Source organism: Acinonyx jubatus, chromosome B4, assembly GCF_027475565.1.
Source record: "Acinonyx jubatus isolate Ajub_Pintada_27869175 chromosome B4, VMU_Ajub_asm_v1.0, whole genome shotgun sequence".
NCBI classification, from domain to species: domain Eukaryota; kingdom Metazoa; phylum Chordata; class Mammalia; order Carnivora; family Felidae; genus Acinonyx; species Acinonyx jubatus.
In genome coordinates, this window is record NC_069387.1 from 50,683,362 (window position 1) to 50,698,869 (window position 15,508).

Below are 15,508 nucleotides of genomic sequence, written 5' to 3' on the forward strand. Positions count from 1 at the left end.
CACTCCTCCTCCCTATTCTCCAGCACCAGCCAAGTTTTAGTTTGGGAGACTTGCAGTGGGTAGAGAATATGATCTGATATTCCACTCCTCTTCACTCTCCTTTCTGGTTCTTACTTCTCTTGACTTGGGAGTAGAGAAAAAAGAAAGAAAAGCGACGCTCACACTTGTACAAACAATTGCAATCCTCCGTCTGAGGTCTCTGATTTTCCATCAAGGCCCTGTGTGGGTTCACTGGGAAAGTAAGCTACCTCATGTGGATGAGTTCTTGGGGCAGTCTTACAGGAGCATCCCGTAAGGATATCTGGCCTTGGATCAACCCCTTTCTACATATGGATCACATATAATTACCTTCCATGTGTTTATTTGAACCTTGAGAAACTTGCACATCCTTGCTTCGCCAAACAGTTGAGGTGCGGGAGTGTGGGCTGCTCCTTTCCTATCCTTTCTCTCCATCCTGCCCTAGCATTTTCTTCCTATTCACATAAGCCCAGGGGAAATCAGTAAACCCTCCTTCAGAACAGAAATCTAACCTGGGAATGAGGCAACACACTCTCCCATTCTGGCACACAGCTGAATAAGTGGCTCTTGGGGCTTTCCTCTTTGGACTTTGCAGAAAGAAGTGGGCATAGTCTGTTCCTCGCTAAGCTGATGACTCATGACTCTCAAACATGCTGATATGGGTACTTTCTGGTCCAAAGCCATCGGTCCCCTGCCTCTTCAGCCATTCTACTCTTACAGCTATTAGCATTAGAGCAGAGCTCCTAGTTTTCCAGAGCAGCTACATTTACTGCCTCCCTCACTGCCCTAAGCCATCAGGCCCTTTGTCTAGTTCTGTGTTTTGTAAGTCCTAAAAAAAAATCTTGCCAGTCCCCTAGTCCACTCATTAGTACATTTTTACTCAGAAAGAATCTCCTACTAGGTACTCAAACACTTGGCTAGACAAAGCAACAGATGGTACATAGGCCTATTCACACTTTTAAATGGGTCAAAAAGTATGTTAGTAGTAATAAAACAACACAATGTCAGCAGTGTAACAGAATATATATGCCCAAATGAGCCAGATCAAATCATTTTTTAAATCCTTTAGGGGCTTTTTATGGTCCATAAAAGAAAACCATTTTTATTACTTTAATAGTTTTTTTTTTTAATCTGAAATAGTATACTCAAATTGATCACTCATCTAATTCACCAGACTTGGCTCCAGATGACTATTGTTCATTTTCAGTAATTAGATATGCCCCAAAATATTCCCAGGGCTAACACTGTGGATGTGTAAAAAAATATGCTGTATATTCTAAAGGCAATCCAAACAAATAAATAAAAACAAAAGCAAAGAAAATGGAAAAAGAAAGTATGAAAATTGGGCATATTCATTAGTTTTTACTACAGCCACAAATAGCTCCCAAATTTCAGTGGCTTACAACAACAAAGATTTATTTCTTACTCATGCAGTACATTGGCTGCAGACTTGCTCTAGTCCTGCTTGGCTCAGCTCCACTGGACTCCACACAGCAATGCTTAGCTCTGCTTTATATTGTCTTGTCACTCCAGGACTGGAGGAACAGCCCCCAGCTGGAATACACTGTTTGCATAGCAGAAAGCAGAAAAGTATAAGCCGCCAAACCAATCCATAATAGCATATTTAAAGCATCTGTATAGACACGGATATACATTTCATTACTCACATCCTATTGGCCAAAGCAAGTCACAGGACCAACCCTGACAACAGGCAGAAAAGTAAACTCTGCCTACGGGAAGGCACTGGAAGTCACACATGGAGATGTATAATCTCCTTCAGAGGAGAAAGCAGAGAGTTGGAAGCAATAATCAAATATACTATATAGTGAGAACACAACGGGACATCATTAGTGTGCACATATAACATTTCAAAGAGAACACTTTTGAGGTGGTAATAAATATTACATATATAAATTACATATGGGGATACAATTAAGTCAGCTACATACTTTATGGGTCCCTTCCGTATATTTAAGTGTTCTAAAAATGTATACAATCTCTACAGTATGGATGTCATTACTGTGTGTGCTCTCTCTCTCTCAAAGTAAATAAATAAACATTTTAAAATAAGAATTGTTACAAAATGGTTTATTGACAGATATTGCCAAATAACTATTGAATGGAAATCACATTTCAGTAGATTTTGCCAATATAATGCTCCTTATATGCAAAACTCAATGAAAGTTAAATTTCTGAAAAAGCAAATCAATATTCTAAGAATATACTAGTCATAGGAAATGATTGTCTTGTAAGGACTAAAAATGTGTCAAGTTCCTCAGTTTGGGAAAATATTAAATAAATCTCTTAAACACTAGGAAGTAAAAGTTGTAAAGACTAAAGAGATACGTGCTTTTTACTTCTTTTTAAAAAGGGATTATTGTTTGTATTTCTTCTTTTTTTTAATGTTTATTTATTTTTGAGTGAGAGAGAGAGCACCCATGCAGGAGCTGGGGAGGGGCAGAGAGACAGGGAGACAGAGGATCTGAAGCAGGCTCAGTACTGACAGCAGAGAGCCCGATGTGGGGCTCAAACTCACAAACTGTGAGATCATGACCTGAGCTAAAGTCAGACACTTAACCAACAGAACCACCCACATACCCCCATGCTTTTTACTTCTTAATCACACTGTTAAAATCTTAAAATTAATAATTTGTATCAAGTATTGAATATCAGCCTTTATATGTCCCAGGATTTTAAAAACACTTGAAGAAGTCACATTCTAAAATCCTCCTGTGCTCACTAAAAACTGGTCTCCTGAGCCACACACCTTGCATTGTAGCAAGAAATAGAGAAGGAAATGGAAAGGGGAGGTCCTGGAATGACCTGAAATCACTCATCAGCATTGTGTAACTCAGTTCTCTTCTGCTTTAGGATGTTGTTCCCCTTTTCACGCATAGTAAATACACAAGCGGGTCAAAATTTAAGGCACCTGTAAAATGTGGAATTCTGTGCTACTGAGACCACAATTAGGAACTGAAGGAAGTTAAGAGGCAAGGAAAGCAGGGATGGTGTGATGACCCGGTTCTGTCCTGCTGGTAGACTGAGAAGTGAGAACTGTCTACTTCTCCTATGGCTCTCACAGGTCAGCGATCAGAAGCAGCTATGCGCGTGAAGGAATAGAGACAAACTCAATTTCCTTGGAAAATCTCACCATCATGCTAACTGGGGTCTGTGAGTGTCTTAGGTCTCTCTGAGTCCATTATGATCCCCTTAATTTAGGCACATACCTTCATGATATCCTATAACAAATGTACTGGTACCTGGGTTTCCGCCTCTTTCTTGCTTCTACCTCTCATTCTTAACACCGTTAAAACCTTTAATCAGCTAGATTTTATGCTGTCATTTTATGTTGTCATTACTTAGTGTATAAGATATGTATAAAATAGTATCAAATTGAATTATTCCTGGATCTCACAGATATTAGGATAAACAGGTCTCTGACATTAAGATTTACCTCATGGTTTATACACAGTCACATTGCATGCACCTTAGAAGCTTGATCTTTCACCACCAAGTCTTGATATGTTTCAATCCCTTGACCTTGACCTTAAAAACTAAACAAAAATATGGGGCTCCTGGGTGGCTCAGTTGGTTAAGCGTCTAACTCTTGGTTTCAGCTCAGGTCACGATCTCGTGGCTTTGTGCGTTCGAGCCCCACATTGGGCTCTGTGCTGGCAGTGCAGAGACTGCTTGGGATTCTCTTTCTCCCTCTCTAGCTGCCCTTCCCCCACCTGTGCTGTCCCTATCTCTCTCAGAATAAATAAATAAATTTTAAAAATTTCTTAAATTAAAAAATAAAAAAATAAAAATTAAACAAAAATATATTTGGCATAAGCATACTGCTTCTCTTAGATAATGATGTCTTTTGGAAAAGGTTTCTCTAATGTTCAAGGGAGAGTAGCCAGCTGTTTGCTAGTCTTACAAACAGAGGCAATGGATAAAAACTACAGCATGAGGGGTTTACCACTTCCTATAAAAGCCATTGATGCAGAACGGTGTAACCCTCTACCTCAAACTGTATATAGTCCAGCTTTCTCTGAAGCGATTTTTCCTGAATGTGCCTAAGGACACAGGGATGGACTATGTTACCTGTCATGGTCATCTCCTACACTCCATCACTCCATGATTTCACTTCTGCAATGTGTAAAGACAAACTCTTCATTAGTCAGACAAAAGCCATAGAGCTTGAACCAGATTTGACCTGGAGAATGTATCATCTTAGCAGGAATGTAGGGTTTGAATGAGGCATATTCTACAAGGAAAATAATCACAGTGGAATACACTGAGTTTGCTTTGCTTTGAAATCTTTTTTAGAACACAGTCATATTCTCTCTGCAAATCTCCCCTGCTCTATTCTTTTTAAAATTTATTTATTTAAATTCAAGTTAGTTAGCATACAGTGTAGAATTGATTTCAGGAGTAGAATCCAGTGATTTCCCTGATCTGTTTTATTTTGAGCTAGGACTCAAATAACCATAACATATCTAACAGAAAAAAATTAAGAGTATTATGAATGCAAATTATATAATTCTGACAGTACCCTTGACTGCCCCCAACTCTAAACATATGTTTTCAAAAAATTATTTTAGTAGGGGCGCCTGGGCGGCTCAGTTGGTTTAGCATCTGACTGTTGATTTTGGCTCAGGTCATGATCTCATGGCTTCGTGGTATTGGGCCCCACATGGGGCTCTGTGCTGACAGCACGGAGCCTGCTTGAGATTCTCTCTCTCCCTCTCTCTCTCTGCCCCTCCCCTGCTCACATGCACTCTCTCTCTCTCACTCTCAAAATAAATAAACTTAAAAAAATTATTTTAGTAAAAGGCTGACTTCATCTGTACAAAACAACTTCTCCTTTTATCATGTATATAGCAGTAAGGAGATTATAGTTATATTTATATACTATAACTGGTTAAAAATATTTTTAAAACAAGTGATTCACTATTCGAAGTATATGAAAATGCTGGCAAGCATTGGTCAAGATATAGAAACACTCTACCCATCAACTGCCTATCTCACTGAAAGCCAAGTACACTATAAAATGATATATTACCAAAGTCCTCAAAATACTGAGAGAATCTGAGAGATATATAATTTACATAAGGCATCTTGACGTTTTACATGTGGATGCTTGCATTTGCAGCTTTCCAATTCACACTCACACAAAACTCATTTTCTTACAGCTTCCAAATAATGACAGATTCCATTTATTACATCTGACATTTTAAAATTTCACCATAAGGGTAAGTATAGGAGAACTATTCATTGTCTAATATTCTTCTTACATTGAAAATAAGCAGTGGATTACATTTTTTCATCAATGCCTCTTTAACCCCTTGAGGGTTTTTTTAAAATGCTTTCCAGAAGTAAATAAGAACTATTATTCCATGTAAAAGCAAAAGAGGTGCTAGACGATAAGTTGGCTTTATAACAATGACAAGAGAGCAAGCTCTTACCTAAAAAAAAAGTATACTCAATTATATTTTAACTTCAGTATGTAGAAACGGAGAACATAAAACAAATGAAAATAATGTATTAGAGTCTCTATAGCATAATACATATTAGGCAGAGATGCAAAATTAAGAATGCAGAATGAAATTCATCTATATATTTTTCGACTGCTCTGCATTTAATCTTTTTTTTTTTTTTTAGTGTTCCATTCCCACAATAACTTTCTTCTAGTTTCTTTAAAGTTAATTTTTCAGAGAAGGAGAAGACTAGAGACCAGTTAAGATTAAAAGAATCAATCAAAGAGAGGTTAACACTCAAAGGTATTAGTTTTTTTATTCTATTTAAGTGGTTTAGGGCATAATAGAAAGTAAAGTTTAAGTATATTAGAATAAGTTTCAAGGCGATAAAAATTGTCACATGGCAGACAGAGTAGTAAAATATTTGTTACCACTCCATTATCTAGCAAAGCATTCTCACTCTTTTATGTTCTATGCCTCCCATGTTCATGACATGCACATGCAGCCAGGCAGTGGCAGAAGTTGGCTGGGGAGGCCATGAAATACAGATGAACTAATGTTGGCTGACTAGTAGGTACATTGTGCTAAGCCCTTTTGAATGCATTAGCTCATTCTGTGTTCTGTACAGCTGTGCATAGTCAGAGTTATTACTTTATTTTATGGATAAAGAAAGAAAATCTCAGCCTAGTTAAGTAACCTAAGTTACTTAGAAGTTGTATAGGACTGAGATTTGAATCCAGAAATGCCTGAAAACAAAAATCATGCTCTTGCCTTTACAATATCTTCTTGCAGATAGTCAAGGGAAGGTACTAGAAGAAAGAGAAATACATAGATATGTGACAGTGTGGGGGACATGGTCTTTTGAAGAAAAGTAGAAGAACGTAGGTTTTATGGTTGAGTTCCAATATAGTAAAGTCGCTAATAAATACTATTTCTAAAGTTCTTTGTCCTTATTTTAATAAGTCAAAAATATGTTCTTAAGTATTTGTTATAGAATTAAAAAGCCTGAAAGAAGAAAAAGTGCATTGTGAACTGAAATGAATAAAAAGCAGGTCTCTTATTGATTCTTCACTCTAGGAATCTCATTAACTATCAGATGGAATTTGATGACTGCCAACGAATAAACAACATTTTCCCCCATTCAAGGCTGTTAAACTGCCCAAACCACCAAATACAGATTAGTCCGAAATGCACTGATTGTTCTTGCTGGAGGTGGTTAAAAAATCAGCTATAGATACAAGAATTCTTTTTCTCTCTTTCCTTCAGGCTGCTAAAGGATGCACAGAATGAAACTTATTTTAAAAGCTGGTATCAGAAACTATTGGCGGCTCTCCAATTCTGTTCAGGAAAAGCCTTGAGTGATGAGTTTTCCAAAGAGAAGAAACTTATTAAAATTCTGGGAGACATTGGGGAAAAAGTCAAGTCTGCCAGTGACCCTCAAAGACAGGTTTGTTGAGAAATTAATCTTCATGTAGTGTTTTCTTTAATCTTTTGTTCAATTAAGTTTTAATTTCATAGCTTAGAAAGTAAATTCCGTGTCTATACTTAGTTCTAAGGTACCCAAATCAATTACTTTAATCAAGATATTTTTTTTCAATTTACAGTCTAAAGTTAATGACTCATTAATTATTTTCTGGTGGTAGCAAAAAGTTGAAAGTAAGCTAAATAAACTGGTTTAAAATTATAAAACCTGTCCATCTTTATTTCTTATATTTTAAAGTTCCTCACATAACTTGAGATGCATACTACAGTTAAGTAAGTCTGATACCTTTTTTGACCACTTGCATTAAGTTCCAAAGTGATAGTGACATTATTCTTTCAAATAAATATATTTCTCTCACCTTGCCTGGCTGTTTTTATGATAACACTTCTTCACATGAAAATAAGAAAATAAAAAAGAGTTGGAGGAAGAATTTACAAATTTGCACAATTCAAATTACTGCTATCTATTTTTCTCTACTTCTTTTTAAAAGGTACTAATTAGTGTTGTATGGAAGTGTTGAATCACTATATTGTACACCTGAAACTAAGACTACACTGTATGATAACTAACTAGAATTTAAGTTTTTTTTAAAAAGGGTTTTTTTAAGTTTATTTTTATTTATTTTGAGAGAGAGATAGAGAGCAAGCAGGGAAGGGGCAGAGAGAGAGGGAGAGAGAATCCCAAGCAGAGGCTCCATGCTGTCAGCACAGAGCCCGATGTGGGGCTCGATCTCATGAAATGTGAGATTATAACCTGCACCAAAATGAAGAATTGGATATTTAACCAACCGAAGCACCCAGGTGGCTCTTGAATTATTTTTTAAATTGTTACTGTTTTTCCGCACTTTTTGATAAGGGATACACAATTTTAAAGGTATTGTTTGTGGTTTCAGACCTTCCCACATGTACAGAGAACTATGGAAGGTAGTGAGTCAAGTATCAGAAATATACTCCTTGGCATTTAGTAAACTATTTGTTCAAATACATTGCTATTTCTGACAATTATCAACTGTCTGCATTATCATCTTTTGCCATTATTACTCTTAATATATGTGAATTTGTTTTCTAAAATGTACTATTACTGGGACACCTGGGAGGGTCAGTCAGTTGAGTGTCTGACTCTTGATTTCAGCTCTGGTCATGATCCCTGGATCATGGGATCGAGCCCCATGTTTTGTCAGGTTCCGTGCTATGCATGGAGTCTGCTTGACATACTCTCTTTCTCTCTCTCTCTCTCTCTTCCTCTGCCCCCCCCCCACTCTCTCTAAAAACTAAAAAAAAAACCTGAAACTAAAACTAAAGAAATAAAATTTACTGTTACTATTAAGTATAAATCTTGAGAGTTACAAACTAAGATTCAAAGAAATTATCAGAAATCGATCATGTTAATCATTACTTGAAGCAGGTATTGCAAGTTGGTGGGCCACAAGTCAAATCCATCCCATCCTGTGTTTTGTTTGAACACAATAGTTCTTTGTTTTGGTTTTGTTTGTAATTGAATTTAAAATCCTGTAGAAAGAGCATGAGCTCTAGTTCCCATTTTCCCCAACACTCCGTATTGTCTTTAGCTCATTGCCTCCTTGTATATGGCTACATAACCAGTTTGACCCCAAAGCATACAAGTATGCAGCCCCAGAATTAGAGTTTATTTAATCAATAGAAGAAAATTATAACTTGAAAGAAAATTCAAGTTCTTTACAGTTTCTGAAATGCTTTTTCTAATGATTTTTCACAGGAGGTACTGAAGAAAGAGATTGGCAGACTAGAAGAATTCTTTCAGTGTATAAATACCTGTCACCTTCCTCTGAACCCTGCCCTGTGTATAAGGGGTATTGATCATGATGTAAGTCAGTTTATTTGGTAGATAAACTGAATGTTTTTGTTTTGCATTATTTAGTTCACTGTATGTTTTTTAAAATGGTAAAAACAATTTGTAAATTGTCATTGTAAGTACCTTAAGAAAAAAGCAATCGAATCCCATCCATACTATGTGCTGCATTTGATGCACTGTGTAAGGTTGAGATTGCATTGACCTCATCATAAGATTTGTAGGCTTAGAAATAAACTATCAGTTCAGTAAATAAATAAATAAATAATGATACTTCTCCCTAAATTGATTTCTTAATTTATTCAAAATGGTTGATTTGGTGACCTTATGCAGGCTGGGTTTAATTTCATGCTTATTTAGATTATGTGCATACCCATGCCTAGTATGCTAAGGATATTATTAGCTACAACATCTCAGTTTTTATTTAATTTAAAATTTACTGAAACTCATGGGTCAGTGTGCCATATAATATATTTTGTTATTTTACTTATGCCTGGAGTGACCTTCCTTGCATCAGACACAAATTCATTTTCTTCTTAAGCCTCTGCCAGTCACACTTTAACTTAGAATCATTCTTTCTCCTTTTTTGCATGAACTTTATTAGCCTCCTCCTCAAAAGTCCAAGACTAGGAAATGCAAATAGAGAAAGGACTGATAAGCAAGACTTAGAAGAAAAGAGGTTAAACTATCACACATGCACAATAAATGTCACTTGACTAAAGTCATATGACAATCAAGGAAACAAATCCAATACTTAGGAGAAAAAATAGGCCATTATTAGCATGAATATAAAAAGTTTTGCCAAGAAGTTGGTACTATTGCCTTTACGACTTTGCTGCTTCACAGACACCTTAGAAACTTTCCTAATATGCTGCACAAGTATATTTTGAAAAATAACAAAATGAGGCATCAAATTTTATAAGTTGATATAGGTCTATCTGGGCTAAATTCCAAATCATTGCTAATTTTCAAAAATTGTGTAACTTTTTAGTCATTAGCAATATTCACTGATTAATGCTGATAATATAGGGAAATGTGGCATTTCAAAGACATGGTATCTTAAAGGAGAAAGAACAGTATGGATCATTGAGTCCAGATATTATTTTTGTTGTTGTTGTTGCTGCTTTCTTGATTTGTTGTTTAAGGAGGAAAACATATTTTTCAGTTACAATGCCATATTAAGTCTTGTTTTTTTGTATGCCTTGAAGATGTGGGACGTTGGCTCTAATGGGTGGCTACTGAGGATGCCCATGTGAGATGATCAGGCTGAGGGTCACCAGCCCAGGTGACCTAGCACTGCACCTAGCACCACACCTAGCACTGTAATTGGGACCACACTCCTTTTCTTTACTTACCTGCAGACAATTTTCCTGAGTCTGGGAAGTGCACCAAGCAGCTACCTCTTTGCTCCATTTGTTCTGGTCAGCTGTGCCTCACACAAGGCTGGGCACCTATGTATAGAGCAATAAACAGCAGATGTGACCAGGTGACACTCTCTCCTGGGAAACATTTTAGTCTATTCTATAGTCCTGCCAAATAAGGAGGTCTGAAGGAATTTACATAGCATCTGAAGGTGTGGTGAATGGGGGAAGGTTTCAATTAGAACCTGTATCAGAAGATCCATACTGGCAAGAGCTTCTAAGAATGTAATGAATATGATAAGACATTTAGAGAGACCTCTCAGACAATGGTTCATTTGAAAATCTACAAAGGAGGGAACCCCTATGAATGTAACAAGCATAGAAAGACCTGTCATCATTGCTCCCATCTCATTCAAGATCAGAGATTCCATAATTAGGAAAACCTTATAAATGTGCTTAATATATAAAAACCTTCACTCAGAGTTCCCTACGCATTGACCCTCAGATAATATCCTCTGGAGAAGACTTATAAATTTTATGAGTGTAGGAGGCCTTCGTTCAGAGTAAAAGCCTTTTCCAACATCAAGTACTTCATACAAGTGAGAAGCATTACAGTTGAAATTAGTGTGGAAAAGCTCACTCAAGAAACCATCTTGACCACCAGAGAATCCATAATGGGAAGAATCTCTGTGAGTATAATGAACATAGTAAGGCTTTCAGTCAGAGCAAATGTCTTATTTGACATCAGAGCCTCTGCACTTGGGAACAAGCACATAAATATAGGCAGTATGGAAAAGGCTTCAGTCAGAACTCTCAACGTGTTGGCTATGAGCAAATTCGTACCAGAGAAAAACATTTGGAATACAGCATGATAAGACATTCAATCAGAGTAAATGTCTTATTTTATGTCACTCGACTTCACACAAGCAAAAAACCCTGTAAATATGGAAAATATGCAATCAAGACACACATCTTGTTGTGTAACAGAGAATTCACATTGGTGAAAAATCCTGTGAATGTAATAAGTATGGAAAAATCTTTGGTTATAGCACCAATTTTATGATGTCAGAGAACCCATCTGGGGAGAAACTCTATAAATGCAATGACTATGGGAAAGCCATTTGGGATAGTTCACAGCTTATCATGCATCAGAGAGTTCACACTGGAGAGAAGCTCTATGAATGTAGTGACTATGGGAAAGACTACAGTCAACATTCTATTTTAATCACCATCAGTGAACTACACTGGGGAGAAGCACTCGGGCCTAGCTCAGTCCATTTTTTAAAGTATGGTTCTCCAAGATGGAGGGCAAAGGTCTCAGCTTTGGATTAAACCTTCTTTCAAAGAACTTTTACCCTTGTCTCTCCTTGGAAGCACTAATCACAATGGACCATTTCCTTTGGGTCACTAGGGGATGGACCATTTGGGAGAGTGGTTATAACTTAATGCAATCTCTTCTCTGCTCCTGGGAAAGTGAGGACCACACACGTCATTTACTAATAGGTTTCTTTCCTTTTTTAAAAACTATTTTAAATCTATGTCATTAGTGTGTGCTTCTCAAGAACAGAAGTCATATCTTGCGTTATCTATTCTAGCTTTCCTTATTTTCTTTTCTCTATTCCAGCTCTTTTATCTCACCATTTAAATAAAATTATCTTCCAAGAATTTAATTCATTCTTTCCTGTTTCTTGGTTGTGGCCTTCATAATCCACTTTTAACATCTAGTCTAAATTCTCATTTTTGCCTTTCCCTTCATAGAAAGCCTTTAAAAAAAACTGCTTGCTAATCTCTGTCTTTCACAATCTTCAAATTCAGCTCATCTCTGAAAGACTTGTCTTTTTTAAGTGCTTCTCCATTCAACTATGATAAATGGTCTTGTAAATTATTTTCAACTTAATGCATATGTATATATGTTCATACCAACTTTCTGTAGGCTCTTGGAGAGAAGATACGGTGTCTCTTTCTGTTACCATATAGATAACAGTTTGTGCATACTATTTGTCAAATATAAAATATTTTTCCCATGACTCTCAAAAAATATTCTGCATGTGAAAACCAAACTATAAAATAATTAAAGCAAAATAACTTTGAGTGATGTAATTAAGCCTTGCCTTCAGCCTCCCTTTGCCCTTTTTCTCTTCCCTGGACTTGGACGTCTCAAAAAGACCCTCAAGAATTGGATGAGCACAGTTTGAAAACCACTAATCTAGACTCATTTCTGGTCTAATACAGGATTTCCTAATTCAATACCATGACAGAAGGTCATATGTTCCTTGATTGACTGATTCTTGAAGCAAGAATTCATTACTTAATAAGCAGCCTCACCTATTTACTATAAACCTCAAATTGATTCAGTAAGCAAGAGTTTCTGTTTGCTTAGGGATTAGGTTAGATTTCTATTGATAGGTTAAGTTAAAAAAATATATCCTTTCCTCTCTACCTCTACCGATTTCAGACTTCTCAAAAATAATGATATTCAAGCTGATCTTTCAACATGTATTGATGTCGTATTTTACTAAGTTGATAAATTGAAACCATCACAGTCTTTTCCTTTATTTAGTATTGATTTAACTCTTCACTGTCAACATGAAGTCTCTAATAGCCTAAAGACATATAGCCTTTGACACTCAAACAATTGTAAGAACATAAAGGAAAATAAGCAACAAGGAAAGTATAATGGAAAGTAGTCAATATCATAAGCTGAAAGTGGAAATGCAAAGTGTAATTGAAAGAAATGAAAAGATGAAATGAAATTGAAATGAAATATGTTGTACTGTTATTTGTGAAGGTAAGAAAATGTTCATTAACAAAAAAGAGAAAGGGAATGCATTATTTTTTTTTAAGTACTCAATTAGTGTCAGGCACTGTCGAAGCTCTTTTACATCCATTAGTCCATATGTCTATTACAAATATGTTTGAGATAGGGGTTATTATCCCCATTTTTCAGTGGGATACAAACATTTCAGTAACTTACCCAAGATCTTGCAGGTAATTAGTTACAGAGTTCAAATTTGAATTCAGATCTTTTTTTTTTTAACATTTTTTAATGTTTATTTATTTTTGAGAGAGAGAGAGAGGCAGAGCATGAGTGGGGAGGGACAAAGAGAGAGAGAGAGAGACAGACAGACAGACAGAATCTGAAGCAGGCTTCAGACTCTGAGCTGTCAGCACAGAGCCCAATGCAGGGCTCATACTCACTAACCGCGAGATCATGACCTGAGCCAAAGTCAGACACTTAACCAACTGAGCCACCCAGGTGCCCCAAGTCTTTCTTTCTTTTTTTCTTTTAATTTTATTTATTTATTGTTAAGTTAGCTAATGTACAGTGTAGTCTTGATTTCAGAAGTAGATTCCCGTGATTCATCACTTACATACAACTTCCAGTTCTCCCAATAAGTGCCCTCCTCAATGCCCATCACCCATTTTCCCCACCCATAACCCCCTAGCCCCATCAACCCTCAGTTTGTTCTCTGTATTTAAGAGTCTCTTATGGTTTACCTCCCTCTCTGTTTGTATCTTATTTTTCCTTCCATTCTCCTACAGTCTTCTGTTAAGTTTCACAAATTCCACATATGAGCGAAATCATATGATATCATTCTCTGACTGACTTATTTCACTTAGCACAATACACTCCAGTTCCATCCATGTTGTTGCAAATGGCAAAATTTCATTCTTTTTCATTGCCAAGTAGTATTCCATTGTGTATATAAATATAAATATATAATATATACCACATCTTCTTTATCCATTCATCAGTTGATGGACATTGGAGCTCTTTTCATAATTTTGCTATTGTAGATAGCACTGCTATAAACATTGGGGTACATGTGCCTCTATGAATCAGCACTCCTGTATCCTTTGGATAAATTCCTAGTAGTGCTAGGGTCATAGGGTAATTTGATTTTTAATTTTTTGAGGAACCTCCATACTGTTTTCCAGAGTTACTGCACCAGGATTTTCTTAACTCTATATCCATATTTCCTTAAAGTATGCTGCAGGGAAGAAATAATTAAATGGAAATAGATTTTTTAATAACAATTTTATCTTTTAGATATTAACCAACTAGCATAAACACAATATCTACATACTACTTAGTTTATTTAACCTCCCAACATATCACCACTGTTCAGTGAGAAAAAAATGTAGTTGAAGACTTACAGCCCGCCAAGAAGCTGAATTTTCAATTTCTAAGTAAAGGCTTTGGTTAGTAGACTAAAGTTGTTTTGTTGTTATTGTTAATAAATATGTTTCTTTGTTCCAAAGTGTAAAAATTATTCATATGTGTTATATTTGCTTCTATAACAAATTATCCAAGAGGCCTGTGATTTCATCGAAAGTGTTCTTGTTCCTTTATTTTTCTAAGCATTTTTTTCCTTCTCTTTCCATAGGCATGTTCATATTTCACATCTAATGCTTTGCCACTGAAGATTACTTTCATCAATGCTAACCCAATGGGCAAAAACATCAGCGTCATTTTTAAGGTACAGTAGCCCTCCTGAAACATCAAATTGATTTCACAGGTAGAATTATTGATTTATTTCTCACAAAAAGAAATGATTATAGCTATTTTCCACTGGCAACAACACAGAGGATTCCAGTTATTTTTATTCTGCATTTTTGCAGAATTATAGTACATGTCAAACTTTGATTGATAATAAATAAATCGTTATTGTCTCAAGCTAGTGAACCTTCAGTGCAAAACTTAAGAGGAGATGTTTCAATGAATAAAATTATACAATCACTTTTGAGTAGCACAGAATGTGGAATGTTTGGTTAGCCCTTAGTGGAAGAGTTTTCTTTTGGTTTATATACTAAATTAGAATCAATATTAGCTGAAACTCAAATGATATGTTAATTTAACATAAAATTCTTACCTGCAAGAACTTGCTTATTTTAATAATTTGAGTTATTTTCTTCTTTTTAAATAAATATGGGCCAAATCAGTCTTTATCATGAATCCCATGAGAAAAGAGTAAAAGGTAGTAACAGAGTTAAAGACAGGTAGGAAAGAGGGACTGAAGAAGAAACTGTAGTGGAACAGTAAGAATTTACATTCATTCACTTAATTTAATCAATTATTCAGCCAAACCAGACAACCAGCTCTCAGAGTGAATTATTTGGTGGATTTTGACTATTTTTGAGGGTAATTTTTAGCACACCCTACTTTGGCTTTGATCTGTGTCACCTCAAGCATTAATGGTCACATGACACTGCATTTTTGGTGAAGAAAAAAAATACAAAATTTCATCTTGGAATATTTTTCTGCATATTATCTAGAAAGCATTTTCAAAACCAAACCTGTTAGTTTAAAAGCATAAAACTATCCTCCTTCCCCTTTGGACATATTCCATTTC

The 15,508-nt window shown here is 35.9% G+C and overlaps 1 protein-coding gene across 5 annotated transcripts in view; it reads left to right on the plus strand.

The window, feature by feature from the left end:
- Positions 1-15,508, plus strand: part of PIK3C2G (phosphatidylinositol-4-phosphate 3-kinase catalytic subunit type 2 gamma) — a 331,821-nt gene that overhangs the window by 189,796 nt on the left and 126,517 nt on the right. For all 5 annotated transcript variants that reach the window (XM_053225894.1, XM_015074667.3, XM_027035648.2 and 2 more), the window contains 3 exons: positions 6,750-6,930; positions 8,701-8,808; positions 14,543-14,635. In XM_053225894.1, the coding sequence (XP_053081869.1) occupies positions 6,750-6,930; positions 8,701-8,808; positions 14,543-14,635 (382 nt within the window). The remainder of the gene's footprint in view (positions 1-6,749; positions 6,931-8,700; positions 8,809-14,542; positions 14,636-15,508) is intronic.